This window comes from Lutjanus erythropterus, chromosome 7 (assembly GCF_056507025.1).
Source record: "Lutjanus erythropterus isolate fLutEry1 chromosome 7, fLutEry1.hap2, whole genome shotgun sequence".
Classification (NCBI taxonomy): Eukaryota; Metazoa; Chordata; class Actinopteri; order Lutjaniformes; family Lutjanidae; genus Lutjanus; species Lutjanus erythropterus.
This window is the reverse complement of record NC_139323.1, coordinates 16,501,580-16,524,513: the sequence shown is the minus strand read 5'-3', so window position 1 is coordinate 16,524,513 and position 22,934 is coordinate 16,501,580. Positions and strand designations below refer to the sequence as shown.

Sequence of the window (22,934 nt, the reverse complement as noted above, 5' to 3'; positions counted from 1 at the left end):
TACAGAGGTTTTATTGGGTCCAAACTAGCTGTTGAATAAATATCAGGTGATAAATGAAAAATATCTCCTCCAAGAGTCTTCTCAAAAGTTTTGTCTAAATTTCATAGCATCGCTAATTTGTTTTAAAGTGCAGGACCTTTCGTAAACTTAACGCCTCAATCCCCTTCGCTTCTTCCGCCGAAGTCTCACTGTTGACAAGATCACAGATAAAGATGAGCCTCTCAACTGTTGTTAACCTTGATGCGCTCACGAGCGACACAATCTTAACCTGTGGAAATGACGTCAGTCTACAAGACTAAATACGATGACTCTGTTTATCAAGAAATATTAATTAGATGTTGCCTCTCTGATCAACCTGACAATACAAACTAGTCTCTCAATATCCACCAGCCTTTTTGCTCCTGAATTGAAGAGTGTTCTTCACGGTTGTGAATGTGACCCTATTTATATGACTGTGATTTTATCCCTCACAGAAAGGGGCAAAGAAGGCACAGGGGTGGTCCAGGTGGGGGGTCTCAATTGAGGCGGATTATTTTTATTAACCGAAGCAAATCTTTGTAATTACGGGAGATTAAACACTCAAGATTTAGTAAGACATGGTGCGCAGAGGATGGATGCTGTAGAATTGAAGGCCCTTTAGATACCAGTATTATCCTGTTAAAGTTGTTTTGTCCGTGCAGACACTGTCCAAAGAATTACTTCAATTACCAAAGAGCAGCAATTAATGTTTGTCCTTGTTTGACCCTTTTTTTTTATTTGTCCCTCCAGTGACTATACTAATTCTTGTCAACTGTTGTATTATAAGCTAATAAGAGGGACTTCTTTGTCATGAAATGTTTAATATTTTTTATATACAAAATGTTAATATAAGTGTACGGTTTTCTGCTGGTGAGGAAGTTCAACAGTTATAATCTTATATATGTTTTAAGATCCATCTCAGAGCTCCAAACTGAAATGCTTTTTCACTGTTACACTGCAACATGCAACCCTGATCCTCAAAAAGTTGAACTGCTGTGTAAAACTCAAATTAAAAATAGAATGCGTCAAATTCAGAATAAGTGTATATTTACAAAAAAACCCTCAATAAAGTTTATTAGTTTGAATATTAAATGTCTTGTCTTTGTACTGTATTAAATTGATTAGGGCTTGTAAGGATTTGCAAATTAGTGTTTTGTTTTTATTTATGTTTTAAGCAGCATCCAAACTTTTTTAGAATTGCAATTGGTATTACAGTCATTTATTTTCTTTATGAATATTTTCCTGGCTAATTAATTAATTAATTAATCAGTTTTTCATTAAGTACATTTTCATCAATTTTAGGGAACAGTTATATACAGTAGTGTTATTTAATGATGTGGTAAAACTACTGAGCTAAAACTGAGCTCATCTCTGTGTTTAACAAAACTTTACTTCTAAATATTATAATTGGTGCTTTGATTGTCATGTTTTCATTTCAGTGATGAATTGGCATTGCATTTTTCTATATGGTTTTATATAAAATGCAGATATAGACAGCTACAAACAGAATAAAGCACTGACAAAGACCCACAGTAGTCGAAACATGTTGGCATTTTAAATGATTTAGCAAATACACTAAAGGCTTTTTAACTTTTCCTTTGTTTTGTTACCACTTATTTTTTGGAGTGCATTTTTGTCTTTCTGTTTAACTTTTCCTTGTTTTCCAAGAGCACCAAATCCATTGTTCATCTACAGTTGGGTACGGAGAGCAACCATTCATCTCCTTTTGTCAAAGTTGTTTATATTGTTTATGTTATGATACATATTATCTTTACACTAACATGATATGACCAGCATTTAGATCATTGTACTGTACTTTGTACTGTGAACTGAGTTTTTACAACAAAAAAGCCCAAGGTCCTTAAGTGTTTTTCATAAATTATGAGGTTTACTAAAGCACCTAATCCATCTTGAAATGTAAAATACTATTTAACCAGTTGAATCCCCATGTGCCCCAAATAGGCCTTTGATTTTCTTTTAATGAGCAAGATCAAGTCATTTGCAAAAATTTGCACACATATTCTGTATCTCCCTCTTTAAGCAATTCAGTGAATCTGTCTCACACTTTCAAAGTATGCAATATTTAAACCCAAGATGCCATTTCCATGGTTACAGTGTTGTATCAAAAGGAAAATTATCAATGTCTGTTATTTCCTTGTTTTATATTCTTAAAATCTTTGGGATCTGAAACAAATAAAGACATAAAGATCTAGTTTACTGTTTCTTTTTGCATAAGTTTATCCTGATAAACTTCTTTGCTATAATGTGGTGCAGACTTAACCCCACGACAAGATTTAGCTAAATATTGGCCTCATTCATCATAATATCAGCCCGGATAACAGTAACAGTGTAATGTCTTGAGTGATCTGCTTTGTTCTCTCAGTTTAAGTGGAGGGAATGAATTAAATGACAGTCAGGTCAAATCATGGACCATATTGCCCTCTTCTGTTTAAATAATAGAACATGTTATGCATACACAGAAGAGAGCACTATACTGCCTTTACAGTAGCAAGCTTTTGTATAATAATTACCTACATTAATTTATATGTGGGCTCATTAATTAAAAAATATGAACCAATATTAGAATTGTAAAGAAAAAAAAATGCAATGTATTTACTGTGTACTGTTCTGGGGTCTGCATTTGTTAACTATATTTAGAGGACTTTATATTTTATTAGAGTATTTAAAATAACAGAATCCTATATTTCCTATATTTTATTTATGATTCATAATCATAGGTAGCATTTTTCATCAAGCAGTATAGTGGCAGAGACAGCTGTCCTTTTGAACACACATCATTGTCTTATTGACGTTTCACATCCATGTAAAGCCAAAACAAAACACACAATGTTATTACATGATACTGCAATTCCTTCAATTGATTTTTGTGTTTCCATGAGGCTATTCTTTGCCACATATGAGGAGCTTTTGGAAAAGCAGGGCTGGATCACCACAGGGAGTATAAATGTGCCCTTACCATGCTTATTTCCATTTTGCTCAAAGTGTGACACAACATGGTATGTGTGTTTAGGACAGGATACGACTGGAAATTACTTTGACGTGTGGGTGTATTTGGTTAATTACTCGGTTTAATTAAATTATGAGGATACCTTAGACAAAGCATTAACTCCACTTCTCACGGCTGGACGCAGAACCCGAAACGGAATATTTTGCACGGACGGGACGTGAACACACCATGCGACCCGGTCCACTTGACGTCCCATGCTTTACATCCACGTTGAATTTACACACTTTTTAAGACACTCATGGACAATAACTCAATACTATAAAACCAAATAATCACGGGCATCAAAATACTTCCACACGTGGTATTATTTATGGACACTGAGGCCTATTTTGGAAATCAGACCTGTCTCTTAGTGTTTTGAAAAAGTTGCACTGTAACTTTAAAAAACTGTGGTCCCGCCTATTTCATATGCAGCGCTTCAGGCGCTGGTTAAAACTGTGCTCTGGTTGGCTTACGGCAGCTTTCAATCAAAGTAGGTTCTGTGTTTCATTGGCGAAAGACTAGCCGTCGTCTCTGACTCTCGCGGTACTGCTGCACGAAGATGGCGGCCGAACTGGTGGAAGCGATGGCAAGTAGTGCTTTGCTAGCTTTGGTTTCATGGGAGACGGGCGCGGGAGTGTGATTTGAAACTCAGCCCAGTCGTGGGGAAACTGGGGGCTTTGTGTGAATATAGTGAAGAGTTTGTAATTTAACAAATGTGCCGTATCACATTCACGACGAAACGAACTAGCCTTCGCAGCTAACGTTGCTAGCCTGCTAAGTAACGTTAACCAGGCAAGTGCGTTGGTTTAGCTAGCATCACGCTGGCTCTGAAGGAAGACACCGAAAATGAATGATGTGACCATAAAAACAGTTGGCGGTTTGCTGCTAGCATGCTCCCCGGCGTATTACTATTTGTCGTTATATGGCTTACAGTGATGTCTGTATGTAGTTAGCCGGTCAGTTTATGGAGCTGTGCACCTGTCAAAATGTCCAGTTGCCATGATTGAATACCGACAGACCAGTCTGTGTAGACGCTAGCCACCCGATTAGCGCCAGCTACACTGGAAATGTTCAAGTGAGGCTGAAGAAACTGCAACATTACAGAGTTAATCGCTGCATTTGCACATTTCGATTTGAAGCTCAATGGGCAGGCGCGTTATTGTGAAAATTTAATATAGATACAAAGCAGTTGTGCCACTGATGTTCAACATAACAATGTCAGACAAAGCTGAAGCATGCTAGTCGGCTCAGGCTTTTCCAACAACACTCCGTGATTTATACCACGGTCAGATTCGCATGGTCTGTGTTGGTGCTACCTATTAAATAAATAAACGTCTTCATGCAGCCTGTAGGTTTCGTCGGCCCTGTAATAACCAATTTCACTTACAGTATTCTGTAAGTATTGTGTTAAAGTTTAGTGCAGCTAATCGAAATGTGTATCCATTATGGCGTTCTTAAATTAGCATTTATTTGCGCTGACTGCATTTCATGTGTTCAAGAGTAAACAAATGTGTTTGTTATGGTTTGTCTTCCGCTCAGAAGTAGGATGTCACTGCAGGACAAATGAGCTCACTCGTCAACCATCGGCAGTCAGTGAAAACGAAATTCAACAGTTAATCATCGAGATTAATTTATAAACATGCTGTTCATTAGTAATGCGACATACTGCATTTTGCAGTAGTTTGTTAGTTTAACATTTAAGTTGTTTTGTACCCCACTGAGCTATAAACAGATTTTGGTAAACATGTCAACAATGTACGAGGCAAACTGTACGTCTCCTTTTAAATAAAGATCCAAACTATAGGTTTTACACACATTCTTAAATTTTATGTTTAAGCTTTTTGTGACTCCTTTTTCTTTAAATCTGGGATGCACAATAAAGCTCAGGGCCAAGAAATCATTTGCAGATATCGGCGTATCACAGTTATATCTGTCTGTATCAGTATTTTACATAATCTAATTTGGCAGATTATGTCAAAGTATTTAATTTGAATTCTTAGGCTAAATATTATGTAAAATCTAAAACATGGTTGTGAAGTTTTTTTTATGTACTTTTTAAGAAAAACTAAATGAACATTTGAAGAGTCAGCTGTTCTTTGGTTTTTTGTAATAGTGATGTTGGCCAGATTTGGTTCTGCAATGGAATATTAAATCGTCCATCTTTGCTCACAACATCTGAGCCTTTCTTAGCCTCAGGTTTGCATTCATTACCAAATATATGAAGTTCTTTTTAAAATACAAAAATGTATAATTATCTGTTGGCTTCTTGGTATCTGCCATGAGAAAGTAATAATTGGATTGGCTGAAAAAAGCCATATCATGCATCCCTGCTTTGAATTTTTAAGCTGAACATAGTTCATGGTGTCAGAATGTTGTTTCTGTGTGCCTTGCCCTACATGACTTTGTTGAGTGTATATAATACAATGAAAGGTATACATTTTAACCACTGTTGCAGATTATTTTTATGGAGTTTGTTTAATGGTACCACAATTTGTATAAGGATGAGTTGTTGAAAATGACTAGACCATAATGCAGGCGGTTGGGATGAAGAGCAGCAGTGTGACTTCTTATATATCTGGCTAATTACAAGGCAGGTTCAAGCCTCTGTAGGATTAAAGTGACCAAGGACAGAAGCTAATTTTAGCAGGAATCAAATAGGTTAAGGCACCGCTATATCATTGTAAATGCTTTATATAAAAGTTGTAAATGATTGTGTACAGTCTGTCATGGGCAAGCTTAGTATTTAGGATTTGAATTGTTGCATTCATTTTGATGAGCATGTTTAGGAAGTCGATGCATTCACTGGAGAAATTCACAGAGTCACATAATGGATAGGACTTTTTTCCATCTTGGGTCACAAAGTTAAATAGTATTTTTTTATCTTACAGCAAGTGATTCCTTAGAAAATCAGACTGTGAATACCTTTTTAAAAAGAAAAAGTTCCAACAATTGTTGTTAGGCCCTTTAAAAGATCAGAAGTAGACAAAATTCAAAGTCATAAACACTTAACGACATTGTTAGTCAGACTTTTCCTATTTACAGACTTCACTGTCCCTATATTATGTTTCTCATCATTTTGTTTTGTCCTCAATTTAGAACATGGTCAAAAGTTTCCGGGTCTCAGACCTGCAGACGCTGCTAGCCTCAATGGGTCGCAGCAAAAGTGGGCTGAAACAGGACCTGGTGGGGCGTGCGCTGAGGCTAGTGCAGACCGAATACAGCCCGGAGCTTCTCAAGAACGTCAGACAGCTCTATGAGTCGCGCTTCCCGAAAACACCTGGCTGGCTTGCAGCACGGCGTCCAGAGGGCGTCTCAGTTGCGTACTCATCCCTCAGCTCCTCTCCCACTGCCACCTCTCAGGGCGCAGACTACCTCAACGGCATTTCCAAACCGCACCCCACACCTGCACCAGACGTCAAGCTGTTGCCACTGCCCTTCTACCAAACCTTGGAGACACTGTTGCCACCAACAGAGCTAAGTGAGTGTATATGATTGTTTTGACTTCATCCAATTTAATTGATTTGGTTTGTAGAAATATCATGTCTGACACCATAAATAATTCAACGACAGTCTGTACTGTTTTAGTGATGGGTTTTCACTATACATATTCACAGTTGCCCAGAACAGTGAGAAACTGCAGGACAGTCAATGCATATTTGAGTTAACACCGAACCAAGCAGACCAGATCAGAAATGCAAGGTAAGAAAATTCAAAGATTTCTCCCCAGACCTGCATGATTAACATTTTTTAATTTCCATACTCTGTAACTAATCTTTCTAATTTGTGGTCTTTTTACTTTATCAGTGAGCTTCGTCCAGGAATCAGATCAATCCAAGTTGTTCTTAGGTAAGTTCCAACTAATAAATAGGTTCCTACTAAACTTAATAGATGTTTTGCATTTTATTTGCCTTGAATGGCATGTTTCTACCCGTCACCGTTAGAAGTGTAAGAAAATATTGATATACTTGAGTATTGCAGTGTTACGTTTTGTGAGACTGTATTTGCAAAATTACTGTATGCCGATATGATTCAGTTTCATGGCAGTAGTTCATTTTCTTTAACCCCCCGACACAAGATAACAGTGTTGTTATCCATCTAAACTGATCTGATTGCAGAAAAAGTAAATCTTTAACTCAGATTTTATGTGTGTTCCTTAAATTGGATTTAAAAAAAGCAATAAATCACTTTGCTTGCAGCATCACAATATATTGATTTGTAAGCCCTGTATGTTGATATGTAGCATATTGTCAGATTCTTGCCAATACACAGCCCTAGTCACTGTCCTGTGGATCTGAAGGAAAAACTGGAAAATAGTTTTAGCATGCACATTCAAATAGTATTTTAATTTCTCCCATAATTTACTTTTAAAATGAAGTATCTGATTTATTTATCTGAACAGTCAGGTTTTGAAGCACTCATGCCCTCTTCAGACTGCCAGCCTAAATCCATTTTTTGGCATATCCAATTATATGCAGATTGATTTTTAGAAAATCTCGACAGGGGAAAAACACACAAAATGAATTTTTTGCAAATCAAATCCAAGCCACATTTGGAGGTGGTTTAAAATGTAATTGCACTCAGATTTCTTCAGATGCATCTCAATCTGGACGCTCTGGATGCTCAAATTGGATTTCAAAGTGTCTTTCACCATCAGTCACAACATGACATACGACATGAACGTCAAAGTCAGAGTGTCAGAAGTGCATCAGAGTGGCTGAACAGAATCCATGCTAGAAATGAAACAGTATGAAAATGTCATATCATGATTTTAGTGACCAAAATATCACATTTATCATTATATTGTTGTTTTGTTAAAATTGCTGTAAATGTTCAAAAAGTACTGATGCACACACAGAAACTTTTATATTAAGAATCTCTCAACAGTTTAAAAAGGGGGGGGGGCATGAAACAACACAATGTATAGACACTCAGATCAAAACTGATCACTGGCGAATAATCCGAACAGTCTGTCTTGAAGATCTGCTTTGAGAAACAACTCGGATTTGCCCACATGCTGATTGGCTGAACTGTCAGACATTCTTATGATGCTAACATTTTGTCTTGAATCACCCTCCTTTGCAGAATCTGTTACACAGACTCCATTGGTGTTCAGGAGGACCAGTATCCTCCCAACATTGCTGTCAAAGTTAACCAGTCCTACTGTCATGTGCCGGTGAGTTGCTTCAATACACGGAGACAAGCCACACCTTCAGACACAAAGATGACTGCAGCTGAGCTGTTTCTGCATGTGTATCAGACTTTCCTCAATCATTACTGTAAGCCTTTTGGTTTCGAATTCAGTCAGTGAGTCACTGGTTTGAGTTTGAGCAGAATTATTGCCAAACGGCCAAACTAGTGTCATAACATATAGTAGTAATGGATAAGCCAACCTAATGGAGGTGGATGTTAAATGAAATTAGAATAAATAATTTCCAGGTACAGGCACAGTGTGGATTAGGCATCAACTCACTGGCAAGACTTAAGTAGGAAACTTTTCTGCTGGCAATCTCTGTGTGGTTTACAAACTGTTGTCGTGCCATGTATTCATGTGCTGGTGGGAAGCTTAAACATCTAAGATGAGCATTTGTGACTACACATCTCATGAACACAACAATGTAGCAAAGTCATACTAGAAAGACAACAGGCAGAAATCAGTGTTGTGAAAACAAAAGCTGGAATTTGGTAGCTTTTTTGCTTTTAAAGGGTTGCTGTTGACAACCCGACTCCAATCTTGAATGTTCAAGCTTCAAATCAAATGTAGTAATAGTGACAGATAATAAAACTGTCTGAGATGGTGTGATAATTTATGAGCTGATCTTTTTCATTTTCTGTTGTTGTACAGTTCAGCCACGTTACTTAGAAGATAATATCAAAACACAGATAAGAAATAAATTGTCTTGTCACTATTATTGGTTTTGTAATATATCACCCAAACATGGCATGATTACAGATATCAAAATATTACTTGCAGCCAGTGTGTCATTATTTAAATTTAAGACTACAAGGACCACATTATAGTGACATCAACTTTGGATCTAATAATTGGCTAGGCCAAAAGTTAGATCTGACTCCTATCTTAAATATACATAAATAACGCACATAAGCACATACACAGCAGAATAGAATCACACTATCAGTGTGACTGTAATTTAGCATCTATGTACACCTTGCTCTGTCTCATAGTTTAAAAAGTGACTGCACAACTATCACAACAAAGAGCCTAAGAATTAACTAGGCTTTTAAACTCTAAGCCCTTCAGAGCGAAGTCTGATCCTTGTCATTTCAACAAATTACTCAAAAAACAAATTGCATTACATTATGTATTGGATAAGTTATAGAATTCTTTTGCATTTGTGTGTGTCTGTGTTTACAGGGTTATTACCCCTCGAATAAACCTGGCGTTGAACCTCGTCGTCCTTGTCGTCCTGTAAACATCACTCCCTGGTTGCATCTCTCCAACGCCACCAACAGAGTCACCATCACCTGGGGAAACTTTGGCAAGGTCAGTGTCTGATGCTGAATCTCATCTTTTGATGTAGCTCAGGGTCTTTGTCTCAGCACTCAGCTGATCTGTGCAGCTCCTCCTGGCAGATTCCTTGATGAAACAGTGCATGCTGAGACTTGTGGTTCTTGCGTGTCATGGGTCCCACTCACTTGGGCATGGTATAACTGGGAAATAAAGCTCCTGAGGGCCAAGAGCTGAACTACTTGAACTATCTTCTTGACTGTTGTGTCCACAATTTTGATCCACATAAACAGCTAGAAGGCTAATGAAAACTCTCTTATCCTGTGGACACCCTCTGCTCTGTGCTCTTGTGTGTGAGCACTGCGAAAGCTGCAAGTAAACACCAGAAAAATCATAAGAAACAAGTTCATGTATGCAGTTTTCATGTTGTGTCAATTAGGGATGCGCATGATCAGTCGACTATACTATTCAACGTCACCACCCTCGCTGGTCGGCAGCAGAAATATTCGTTGTTTAAACTATTTATTAATATTTCGTTCATGCACGATGCCAGTTATCTGTTGCCTCTAAGCCACTAGTCATGGCTGCAGCACTGTCAGCCAGTAGCCCCTCTCACCCAGCGTGAATGCCCTGATTGCCTAGGCAATCCCGGATGTTTATATCAGCAAAGTTGGATGACAGCTTGTAAAACTGGTGCAGTTTGACAGTGTTTTAATATAGAAAATGTAAATAATGTTGAATGTAGACTGTGACAGAATAAGCTGATATATATTCACTTGACTGGAGAAACGTGCTCACATTAAGCACAAACACGGACATAAACCTGCAAGTGGAGCAGCTGCTGCTGTTAGCACTGCTAACGTTAGCCACATTGTGTGGCAGGCTGGCAGCTAATGTCAGCTCTGAGTACTTGGCCCGCAGACACTATCATCCTCTTCGGTCCGAAAAGGTGAAGCATTTAGTGACTGTGCAACAATGAATATTGATGTTGTGGAACTTACTAAAATTAAATCTAAACCATTGTCATTCCATTTGACAATCTCTGGGTACCTCAGGATGAATTTAAAACGTGAACATGGCCATGCTTGTTGTTTTCTAAGGTTAAATCCGATAATTTCCACCCGATTCCGATCATTTGAAAATCACATGATCAGATCGGGACATCCCTACTAGTTGACTAGTCTACATTAAAATTTTTTATTTAATTGCCAGGGAAATTAGTCGCCAGGAACATCCCTAGTGTCAGTAGTGTTTTCAGGATGTCATAATTGCAGTAAACTTCAGTAAGGCAGCATTAAACTTACCTGACAGCTCTATTTTGTTTAGTATAATGTACATGGAGACAGAGGAGTGTCGTTGCAAATTTGTTCTGACAATAAGGTTTCAATAGCATTTCAACAGCCTCATTTTATCCAGAGTGATCAAAAAACAGTTTTACTGCTGTTTTAAGCAACATCAATACTTTACTTTAGTGTATGCACCTGAGAAATGTTTCTGATTTAGAGACCAACAACTTCTTGGTTTGTTTGAAGTGATCTGTATGAATAAAGAATTGATTGCTCAGCATACTTGATCAATGCAAGTCCATAACCTTGTGGTTAGCACACAAGTGGGGATTGTGGGTATTTCAGTCCATCAAAATCTAAGATTTTAAGTGTGGAGAAATATTTGCACCAAAGTCTAAAACCTTTTTTAATGCCCTCCCTGTCATAAGGGAATTATAACAAAGATCCAGGAGATTCTTTAATAGAGAGAATTTGCTGTGTTTTTACAAGATGTGTGACTTTTGTAATTGACCCATAAAATGTAAGAGGATGTCTTGCATAGTAAATGTAATCTGAAGGATTCCAGAGGGTAGTTTGGTCGAGTCAGTTTCTCTTATACATGTGTGTGCGTATGTATATGTGTGTGTGTGTGTGTGTGTGTGTGTGTGTGTGTGTGTGATAAATTGTGTCTAAGTGAGGTTCACTTTGTGTTTATGCTCCATTTTAGATTGGTAGCCTTTTGAAATAAGTGCTCACAATCTGTGAATGTTTGTGTTTTCAGCGGTACTCTGTGGCAGTGTGTTTAGTGAGGGTTTTCACTGCAGCAGATCTCTTCAGCCAACTCAAACTCTGCTCTGTTGAGAGTGCAGAACGCTGTCGTGAACGCAGTAAGTGTTACTTATATGCTCTTATTTTATTTTAATTTTTTACCCAAATGCTTTGAGGCATTTCCAGTGGAATCCACACTGCACACTATCGCTTCAGTTTAGCCTCTAGTGGTCACTAACTCAAACTTTTTGCTGATGCTGTTTTGGTAGGATTAGATAGTCGTTTTAATTTTACATTTTACAAGATTGTCTTACAAATTTTTAAGATACTTCATCATATTTTGTGTATATTTTATCTTTAGTTCAAGACAAACTACGATTTGATCCAGAAAGTGAAATTGCAACCACAGGCCTGCGAGTTTCTCTCATCTGTCCAGTGAGTACACCTTCAGGATAATACCCAACATGTTTAGAAGTGGATAGGTCAGACTTCACTGTCTTACATGTTTCATTGCTTTAGTTGTTCTGCAGTATATAAGGCAAATTCCACAAATATTTGTCCTGCTATGAACCTTAATAACATGCCTTTTCTTCTCCCTCTCTGTTATCTCAGTTGGTGAAGATGCGGCTCGGTGTGCCATGTCGAGTTTTAACTTGCGCCCACCTTCAGTGTTTCGACGCAGTCTTCTTCCTGCAGATGAATGAGAAGAAGCCCACGTGGACTTGCCCCGTCTGTGACAAGCCTGCTCCATTTGAGCTGCTCACCATCGATGGGTAAGCAGGAGACAGAAGCATGCTCTGGCTTGTCTCAGCCCTGCAGCACCATCTTACTCTCAATAAATATTGAAAATATACACTTTGTGTAATTCTATCTATCTGTGTGTTGAAGCCAGCTTGGGTGAAATTATTCAAGCTGCGGAGATGTTGGGGCATTTTAAGGACACTTGATACAAGTTGAACCTTGCACCAACCAACAGTGTTTTCATTGCAAAAGCTTTGAATGTGTTGCATGGCATGAGAGGGTGTTGTGTTTGGTACTTCTAAACCTGCTGTCAGGTTGTATTCCAACATTTTTGATCCTGTAAATTGGCTTGTTTGTTGACTCTGTGATCTAATTGATGTAACGTGGCTGTAATTTAGAGAACCATGTAATTGTGGGACATGAGGACTCGACACAAAGTACTCATTGCTCCAAGTGACTCTCAAGATGCCTACTGTCATTTGTTGACACTGTCAGCAATGTTTCTATTAATGAGGACTACGTTTGAACACATTTTGTCTTTTCTTTCTGGTATTTCATCACCAACAGAGTTGCGAATTCTTTATGCAACAGGACAAACACAGATGAGCCTGCAGTCCATTTTATCAAACAAATTCATAAGATATTTTCATCCACAACCATTTGGGCGTGTAATTTCCTGCAAATTCTTAGCAACTCTCATAGGCACTCCCTTACTCTTACAAATAGTGAGACATTGTTTTACAGTTTGGCTTTGAGGTACATTTGCATTCCTCAAATTTAACTTGTGTCAAAGTCCCTTCCTTAACTGATCATTTCAGATATCACTTTCAACAACAATTACTAAATGTTGTCAAGCTTGTAGATTCACATAATTAAAGCAATTTTCAGTTTGAGAAGGAAAAGCCAAGATTCAAGCTTATTTTTGTTGAATTTTTTCTTGGAGAGTAACTTGAATAATATCTTGCTGTTTAGTGAAAATGGTACAGATTATAGAGATATAGTCAACATGGTGGCACAGTACAAAGGGGGTCCAGAATGACAGACATGAGCTGCACACTGCAACAAGAAAGGACAAAAACTCAGCCCATGCAGACCTCTGCAAAGCTCGTGCAATTTAGTTGATTAGGAGCTGAGGGCTCTGTTCCTTTTCTGATGTGTGAAGTGTGTTTTGCGGTGACTCTAACCAGCAGTGTCTGTTTCAGGCTGCTATCTGAGATTCTGAAAGAGACGAGTGAGGACATCGAGGAGATTGAGTACTTAACCGATGGCTCCTGGCGACCCATCAGAGATGACAAGGAGAGAGACAGGGAACGAGAACGCAGCAACACACCAGAGTATCCTGTTGTTGATATATGTAAGTGTCAATTTAACCTGTTGTCATTAGTGAGTATGTTACATGCGCACTAATCGCTCACTAACATTCAGAATATGACTATTCTGGATTTGGTGCAGGTCATGTAAACAGCATATTCTGGATTAGGCCTTATTCTGAACACAGCGTTTTCTTGTTAAGAAATATGCAGATATTAATCAGGTTTTAGGAGCATTCTTTATACATGTGTACAGCACATTCAAAATACACATCTCAGTTGGGGATTTTACCACAGTGACACACATCTTCTTGTCTGTTTATAGTCAGCTTTAGGGCTGCAGCTATCGAATATTTTAGTAATTGAGTATTCTACTGAAAATTACATCGATTAATCGAGTAATTGGATAAAACATATTTTTGTTTAGTTAAAGAGCAATTATAAATATACATGAGAAAATAAGACATTTCACCTAATAATGAACCATTGGTTTCCTTTTTTAGACAATCAATGTCTTTATTTTTAGATGCACATTGTTTAAAAACCCTGAACTTACACCAGCTGACCAAATTCACTGCCTTCACTCAAAAAACTAAGGATCTTACCAAGAAATTTTCTTATTTCTAACCTAAAAATGTCATTACACCTGATAACACACATCACTTCAAAGGTTAGGTGTTTTTCCCACGTGTTTCAATTGAACTTTCATTTGTGTCAAGCACGTTTTAAGTTCTAGTTAAGTTTTAAGTTAAAGTCTTGATAAGATTTTGAGTTTTTGCAGTGTTCAAAATAAAATTATGATACCTGCTGTATTGGAGCACATTAGGCACCAGTGCTACTTGATGTTTTATCCATCAATGACTACTGAGCTAAAATTGACAACTACCCAGTTAGCTTTATTATGTTTTTATTTTTCACCCTCATCACTCTACAGCGCTGTGTTTTTACAGATTAAATAAAGCCTGTATGAAAGGCACGTTAGCCACGCATCGACAGTAGTCATAATTAATAGAAACCTAGTTCTCCGCAGGGCTAACGTTATGTTAGCAAGGTACAGTAACATTAATCTAATTATTTAGCGCAACGTGTCCAGCTTGAAATGCTCCCACACTTTTGACATTTTCTGCCTTTTCTTTGTGCCTTTCTCTTCGCTTTCGTCGCCTTCTTCGTCGTAACCTCTACATCCATGGTTAAAACCGAACATATCCGCCGCCTCTTTCTTCTTCTTTTACGTGCGTGACGTCAGCGCGTTGTGCCGCATTAAAAGTAGTCCGGGCAAAATACCATGCTTTGAGCTGGCAAAATTAAACGATTCCTCGAGGCAGAGAAAATTCCTCAATCATTTTTTGTAATCGAGTTACTCGAATTATTCGAGGAATCGTTTCAGCCCTAGTCAGCTTTGTGCGTTATAAAAGAACCAACAAGATAACAGTTTCAAGGCTGGGGTACAGGTGCATGAACAAAAGAAAAAAACCCATTTCTGGTTGGGAGGAGAAACGCACCTATGAAAGCCTTGGATATCAACAGGTTTTTGTATATGTGCTAATATCACAATGCTGGTGGTTTCAAGATGATGATTGTACAAATGAAACAGGACAAACAAATCTATGATGGCTCAAGTTGCTCCAACCTTTTTTCTTTTCCATAATTGTAGTATGCATAGCTGCATGTAATCAGAAATATTAATGGCATATTAATTATCTTTAACCATGTAAATAGCTTAGGGTAATTATTAGGGGTGTGTATCTCACTGACTGAGAATGTTCAACAATACTATATATCTAAGAAATGTTTAAATTGCCAACAATTTGTTTCGATACAATATGATGCAATACAAGACAATGCCATGTGTGAATCTTTAAATTTTGATTCAAATAATGCTACATTTGTAGAATGCTATTAGTTGCAAAAAGAAATCCTGATAATTTTACTAAATATAGCAACAGGAGAGACAGAGAGAAGAAATTGAAGTTATTATGAGTATTATGAGTCTTGTGTGTAAATGACACTGTAGCCTAAATAAGAATCTGTGAACAAACTTTAAAACTGTTTAAAATATTAGTATTTTTGTCGTTAGATAATCTGCTGCTCTGTTTAATATAAAGAGTGCTGTAGTTTTGATTAGTGTGGAGGAACAGTGATGCTCTGTGTTACCTGCTCTCCCAGTAACATGACGTCTCTTTGGGTCAGACTTGTGGTTCTGTACTCTGCTGTCAGACACGTTTTGCATAAATGATTTGCAGCAGTGTTCCTCATCTTTCTTATAAAACCCAAAAAGTTTGTTGGTGCAACGTGGTACAGTGTCACTTCTGTTGCTGTTTTTAGCATGGCCTGTTTGAGTAAATGAAGAGGAGATACAGGAGGGGGAGGAGGGAGCACTTGTTTTATGTGAGCAAGGCAGCAGGCGTTCAGTGAGAGCGGTGCAGTCAGAGGCAGGACAAGGGAGAAAATGAAGGAAAGTTACAGTGGCAGCTCCCTAATGCCAAAAATGAAACACATGCGCATCCTAATGAGATGTATCGATACGCTGCATCCATTTGTTTTCTGAATCATGTTCAGCTTTTTTCTGATACAGGCCGTTTGAAGTGATGCACTCCTATCTTACACATTTAAGTCCGATGTATGAGCAAATCGTTATACCCCTAGTAATTATACTTTTCATTAGGTGTTTTTTTTTTTCATCCTAGACCATCCTAGTTTGCGCCACTGCGTCTTCAGTCCTCTTTTGTATTGGCAAATTTGACAAAACTGACAAAGACAAAAATTAAAGACATTTCCTGAATATTTTTATCTCATTTTAGTTTGTTTTGAGAGTCCATAATATTGTTTCAGGTTTTAGTTAACCATAATAACTTTGGTATGAATCTTTTTTGTAATCCATTTTAAAATGGCCTCTATGTCTGCAGGCATTCCTGAAGCAAACGGTCACTCACCGGCCCACAGCAGCACCAGTCTGACGGGCAAATCTGGAAGTGGTTCTGTTGGGATGACAGGAGTCACGGGAGGCCCTGCTGTGGCACCGGGCGGAGGTGCAGTGGTAGATCTGACTCTTGACTCCTCCTCTGAGGAGGAAGGGGGCGGGGCAGGAGGAGATAGTGAGGACACTGAGGACAGCGCTGACAGTCCCGCCCCGAAGAGGGGCCGATACAACTACGACAAGGACCTGGTCACTGCCTACTGACCCTGCAGCTCTGTCCCCTCACAGACTGACACACACACAGAGACAGAGAGGCAGGGGGCTAAAAAACTCGAGGACAGGAACACAGTAATCCACTAGATGCAACAACCCTCCCTTATGCCCGAACGGCAGAGCCTTTCAGCCGCTCTGGTTTCTCTCCAGACAAAACAGTCACACACTCAAACATGCACTGTTAACGAATCCTCAATTTAGAGTGGCTAGGATTCCTCGATGTACTGTACACCACTGGAAGCAACTCTAACTCTTTTTTGGCCAATCGTCACCTTGCAGTGAATATCTGTACCGTCCTGCCTCTACTGAAGAGACTGACTGGATCGAGCACCCCAACACCACCACCTCCACCATCCTCCTTTCCTCCTCTCTCTTTCTCCAGACTATTCCCTCTCTACCACCGCATCTCTCTTTGTATTTGACTTGGAATTACAGGCTCTTTTAGCCATGGGCGTTCAATGTTTGCGTCTCTGATTTTTGTCACATTTGTGATGAACAGGCAAATTGAAAATGGAGGCTCCTCAGTAGTTTTTGGTAAAAAGGTCAAAAACAACTAACAAGAAAGAGCATGAATGATTTTGGGGGAGGACAAGGAAGGCAGAGATATATCTGGAGTGTGATGCAAATTTAAAACCTCTCCCATTGTGTTAATATTTCTTTGTTCAGAGAATGAATTCAATGCTTGAAAGGGTTTTTTCAGGAATTTATCCTTTTAATTATGAAAGGGCAGAACACAATACTGGCCTCAATGTGTGACGCTTTCCATTTTTATTTTGTCCTTTAGATAAAGAGAACCTACCTCAGTCATAAAAACTTAGCAGACTGACCAGAGACTAGTTTAGAAAGCGAGAGGACAGAAGAATTGAGTCTTTCTGAAGCCAATTTTACACTGGAGATTTTTTTTTTAATTTTCTTTTTGGTTTGTTTTATTTTATTTTTTAATTCCATCGTTCCATGCAGCTCTGTTCCCTCTGCAGCAGCAAAATCTTTGTTGAAGGGCGACTTAGTTTGTGGAAGCTAACTGTAGGTGTCAGTGACGCAGAAAGGTGTGGGTGGAAGTGTGCCACTCTGCACAACATTACTGCAGTTATCTCACTGTAACAGGATTTTTTTTTTTTAATAGGGGTGATTTATTGGCATAATTCATCAAAATGACTGTATGGCAGCTGTGCCAAAGCAGATGTGTTTTAAGAATTCACTGACAGGATGTGGTTACAAGATTTTGGTGCCTTTTGTTCATGTTGAGTGGTGACGTTTAGAGCCTGTTGTTTTAAGGCTAGCTGCGCTGGCCAGCAGACGAGACCCCAGTCTGAGAGAAGGTGTTTTATTTAATTTAGATATTTTTTTTTCCAGTAGGAGAAATGGACACACAAGCAGAAACACATCTGTGGTAAAGGACAGTTATAGAATAGGATTCAGAATTGCTGTCATCTTTTTTTCCCTACATCTCGGTGTCCTTTGCTGCAAGTATCATATTTATTTAATTGCTTCACATTCTCTTAACAGTTGCTAGTGATAAATCTATGTAATATTTGGGTGTAGTTCTGTACAGATGGGAGCTAGTAGTTGCTGAATACAGGACACCTCTGCTGTGATTTGAACGTTACAGTTATAATTGGTCTGGGCTGTGCTGTTGATGAACACTCCTTTTCTCTCTGAATGAATCCAACCCGGGTCAAAGCGCCATTCAGAGTACTTTGCTGCAGTGGGTTCAACATGTCTGACACAACGAAACTTAATGAAGTGTCAATAAGTGCAGCCCCACCAAGCTTTAAGTCATTGATTGGATTACAAATGGTCCTGTCTGGAACAAGCAGAGCTGCTCCCACCAACAATCCCCCTCGGCCTCCTTTCAATGTAGATAAGGTCACATCTATTTGTTGGAATAGAATTGGACTTTAATTGGTACATGCTGTAGGCTTACAACTAATATTCCTCTGCACCTGCACTAGTATTGTCAGTATGTGATGGCTGCTCCTCAGATAAGCATCCTTGGGCTTTAGGTTTTTATCTGCAGGAAGGTCATCAGGATTTGAAGATGAGAAAAAGTTGTTACTGTGTTGCTAGAGCTGTTTGCACTTTCATCCAATATTTCATCCCCAGTTTATGGCTTATTTATTTTAAAGCCACCGTGTAGTGAGTATTAATCAAGGATTCTTGACCTTTGTGATCAGTTCTCCTCAACCACCTCGTATACGGGAATCAGAAAATGTGAAACTAGAAAAGTGGCGGTCCTGCTCCACTGTGAGACACTTTGAGGCTGGAGAAAAAAGTAGAGACTCAGATTAGTTCTGCGTTGCATGTTTTCGTCTCTCATCATCCCTTTGTTGCGGCTTGATCAGCACAGATTCAGGTTTTCTTTTCACCTTGCTTGAATGCACAGAGGATTGACATTTCCACATTGATCCGGGGCCTCACTGTTTGCAAGTGCATCCTGATATGGGTTGATGATTGAAAAAGTAGGTTGAGTCAAATCTGGTCTTCCATTTTTCTCCTTCTTTTGACACTTTGACGTGACAAAATCAATATACTGGTGAAATTCTTTTTGATAATCTACACACAAAATTGATTGATGGCACTTTGCTTGTTATACATCAGAGTCTGTCCCTGAAACGGATCTTCTGTATGAGGTGTTTTGAAGCAAAAATAATGTAAAGAACTCTAATACCTGTCTTGAACTAGGCAATTTGTTATTTGTAAGTAACTGCTATACATATAAAAACGACTTTGTTCATTTGTTGATAGGTATAGAAGGTCAACTTTTCTTTGCCTTATGGTTAAAGATGAGAGGTGGTGCAGGTTGCTTCTGTGGAACTGAGCCAGATTAACTTTTGCAGGCTGTTTGGGGGCTGGAGAGAGCTGAGGGTCTGGTCTTTTTGTAGTGGCATCTCTTCTTCTTATAATAATGCATAAGGTAGCATGGGCAGAGGCTTACAATCCATGATGTAAATGTTTTGTTTGTTGTGTTTTTTTATATGTTCATATTAAAAGACAATAAAATTTAAATAATATTTTATTAAGCCTTGAATCGCCTCCAATTGTTCCTATAGGCAAACAGACAATAAGAAGCTATGGAGGGCAGCAGCACCTGAAGCTGATGCCACAGAGGACTGGGAGGACTGGTTATTAAGGTGGAGATTGTTATGTCCTGTACCAAATTCTCAGATCTGGGGACACATTTGATGCCTGTTGAGGATAAAACTGTAAAATTTAAAATGATCGTATTCTAACAGCTGTTATTGACGTGTGGAATTAATTAAAATCAGTTCTTAAAAACGTGTCTGCCATGGTTTTATTTTGAAAATTGTCTGTATGTAAGCAGCCAGACAGCATCCACAGGGACAAATGCATCACATGTTATAATAGACCTTTTTCACAGCAGCCGTTTTCACATGAAATTTTGGTGCACACACAGATGTTAGCAGTGATACTAATTAAGGTGCTATACAACATGACCTCACACAAATTGCAACAGAAACTTTCAACTGTTTTGATCTCATACATATGTAATTTACAGGTCGTCCACAAAGTCTCTTTACAATTTAAAAAATGTATTACAAAAGCAATTGATGAGATATGTTAATCAGATTTGTTCTATGTACTCAGTGGTTATCAAAGTTTTTAATCACATTCATGATTCACACATGAAGCAAAAGATCACTGATGCCATTGCCACCATTGATGAGGCTGACTGTTTGTTGAGGCAAACATGTAGTACCTTCTTGATGTGCTTTGTGCAACTAATGGTGCCCATATAGAGGTGTATTAAATGAGGCAAAAAAAAAACTTCAATATCTACTTTTCATTTTGTAATATTTTCCACAGATTTGTCTATTGATTTGCTTTTGTAATAAATTTGTTAAATTGTAAAGAGACTTTATGGACACCCTGTGTATATTTTTTGTTTGAAATGAAAAGTTTTACTTAAATTTTGATTTTATTTTAAATTTCTTAATATTTTCATCATTGCCAACATTTGTTTAATTATATTTATATATTTACTAAATGGTATTTCAAGTGATATTAGAAGATTTTTGTTTTAAAGCTATGTTAATCGCTTCAAACATTTATGTGCATTAGAACCACTTTATATTACTTTGTATTCAAGTATATTAATATAGTCATGTCAAGTTAAATTATTATTGTAGGAAGCAAGAAAGTGGTACCATGGTGTGGTTACCTTTGAGCCACCACACAGATATCTAGAACTCTACATGTTATAGAGGAGACTTTCGTGAGCAATTTTTCAAAAAAAAACTTTCCATTCATGCGATTCCTTAAGACTTTTTTTGTCTCATTCAAAACATATTGAGGATACAAAATCTGTTGTTTGTTCATGTTGCAGTTTGTGTGAAGTGGACCCACAGCTTTGGGTAAAATGTTGGGACGTTATTAGATGTTATTAGACCGGAGACAGTAGAGAGGTGACAGCATGTGGGGAGAGACAGATGAGTAAAAGGAAAATTTCTACTGATAGATGTTGCATACATGGAAGCATTATCTAGTGTACAGACTCTTTTTCAGGTTCTGACTTGTAGTTTTGGTCACCACCTATATATAATGTTTGGATGTGCTTGATTTTGCAAACTTTTTGCAGAGACAAGTGAAAGACACACACGAAAGGTCTCTGACTGGACTCGAACCACGGACGCTGTAACTGCATGATCAATGCATATTTTTTAATTCAATATCATTATTGTGCTCTGGCAATCCATGTCAAATTTCATGCCGATGAAGTCTATTGAGTTGAATTGAAGGCGGTAGCATTAAATACTAGGATAGTTTGCTGTCACTGCAGTCAGTCTGGATCAGCTGCAGGATGACTGCACAAAGCTGCACACAATTGGTTCTCAGTATTTAGTCAAATATCTTGTGAAATGTATTAACCTTTTGCCAGGTGCCAACATACTTTTTTTCAAACTTTGCTTGTAGACCTAAAGCATACAGCGGGAATGTATTAAAACAGGCACAGAAAAATTCCCAGACTAAGAATTCTGTGCTCAGTTTTACAATTTTTTTTTTCCTTTTTCACAGCAGATATTTGAACTTGTCATAGCAGGAGAAAGGTATTCGTATTAACATCAACAATGGTTTGTATTCAGATGTCCCAGTAAATCATGGCAGTGTGACAGTGACCCAGAACACACAATAGACCTTTTTCAAAGCAGTCATATTGATATGAAATAGTAGAGTAAACACAGGTGTTACCAGTGATATTAATTAAGGATCTGCTATTGCTAATGTTGGCTCACACCAAATGGAACAGGGCTTTAAAGCTGCCACAAGGAACTTTTAACTGGTTATGAAACATTATAACACAACATAAACACAGGTTAACCAGACCATCACCGGTAACATCAGTGTTTACTCTTTTATATCAATATGGCTGTCTAAGCCACTGTTAACTTTGTTATTTATACCTGTGGGTTTGCTGTTGTGGCCTATCCAAATATCTTCAGTGAAAAAGGCAGATAACCTGACATAGATCTCAATACACACATAATTTCTGATTAATTATTTATATTTAATGTATTCTTTTGATTTGGTTTTCTCCCAATAGCACAGGGGCTTGGTGCTGAAGATTATGACTTCTGGGAAAATGCTTTCTAATAGTTTTCACCCTATTCACTGCTGAGTGTTTCAGAAATGCTGTATGAACAAGTGAAACAACAAGAGGAAGGTTGGTTATAAGATGTTATCAGACAGTGAGGCGCATGTGAGAAAGTTTACGTGCTGTATGTCACAGATGTGTAATTATTCTGAGAAGCTACGGGGGATAAGTAGCCTGCGGTATGATGGTGTGAGGTGGCTGGAGCAGCATTATTTTGTATCATCCCTGTTGGTAACATTTGTAAGTTGATGAAAATACAGATAAGATGTTTGCTGTCAGCAGAAAAGTTCAAAGTGGGGAAATAGCGAGAGATTCAGAGAATAAAGCAGTTACATATTACAGGAACATGTTTGGTGGCATTGCTTGTGTATTCTGGGAAGAAAAAGGAAGCTGCTGGTGAATAAAGATGGTGGCACTTGATATATTCCATGATAATAGTTTGCAGCTGCTCTGGGGATTGAAATTTTGGAAACAGAATATTTTAAGAAAATAAAACTTTGATTAATTTGAGGCTTGCTTTTGTGCATTTAAGGACACTATCATATTTGATGGAAA

At 38.1% G+C, this 22,934-nt stretch overlaps 1 protein-coding gene across 1 annotated transcript; it reads left to right on the top strand.

Annotated features, from left to right (window-relative positions):
- Window positions 1-3,529: 3,529 nt before the first annotated feature.
- On the top strand, window positions 3,530-20,044 carry pias4a (protein inhibitor of activated STAT, 4a). Its single transcript, XM_084722949.1, has 11 exons — window positions 3,530-3,614; window positions 6,125-6,506; window positions 6,643-6,727; window positions 6,833-6,874; window positions 8,111-8,201; window positions 9,402-9,530; window positions 11,541-11,646; window positions 11,889-11,962; window positions 12,140-12,300; window positions 13,471-13,622; window positions 16,485-20,044. The coding sequence occupies exons 1-11, from the start codon at window positions 3,588-3,590 to the stop codon at window positions 16,757-16,759; spliced, it is 1,524 nt and encodes a 507-aa protein (XP_084579075.1). The 5' UTR covers window positions 3,530-3,587; the 3' UTR covers window positions 16,760-20,044.
- The last annotated feature ends 2,890 nt before the right edge of the window (window positions 20,045-22,934 follow it).

What these genes read in the sequence shown, in the direction of transcription:
- pias4a (XM_084722949.1), top strand. Translation starts at nt 3,588, where the DNA reads ATGGCGGCCGAACTGGTGGAAGCGATG. An exon ending in GTTGCCACCAACAGAGCTAA is followed by an intron (nt 6,507 to 6,642) that starts GTGAGTGTATAT and finishes ACATATTCACAG; the next exon opens with TTGCCCAGAACAGTGAGAAA. An exon ending in TCAATCCAAGTTGTTCTTAG is followed by an intron (nt 6,875 to 8,110) that starts GTAAGTTCCAAC and finishes CCTCCTTTGCAG; the next exon opens with AATCTGTTACACAGACTCCA.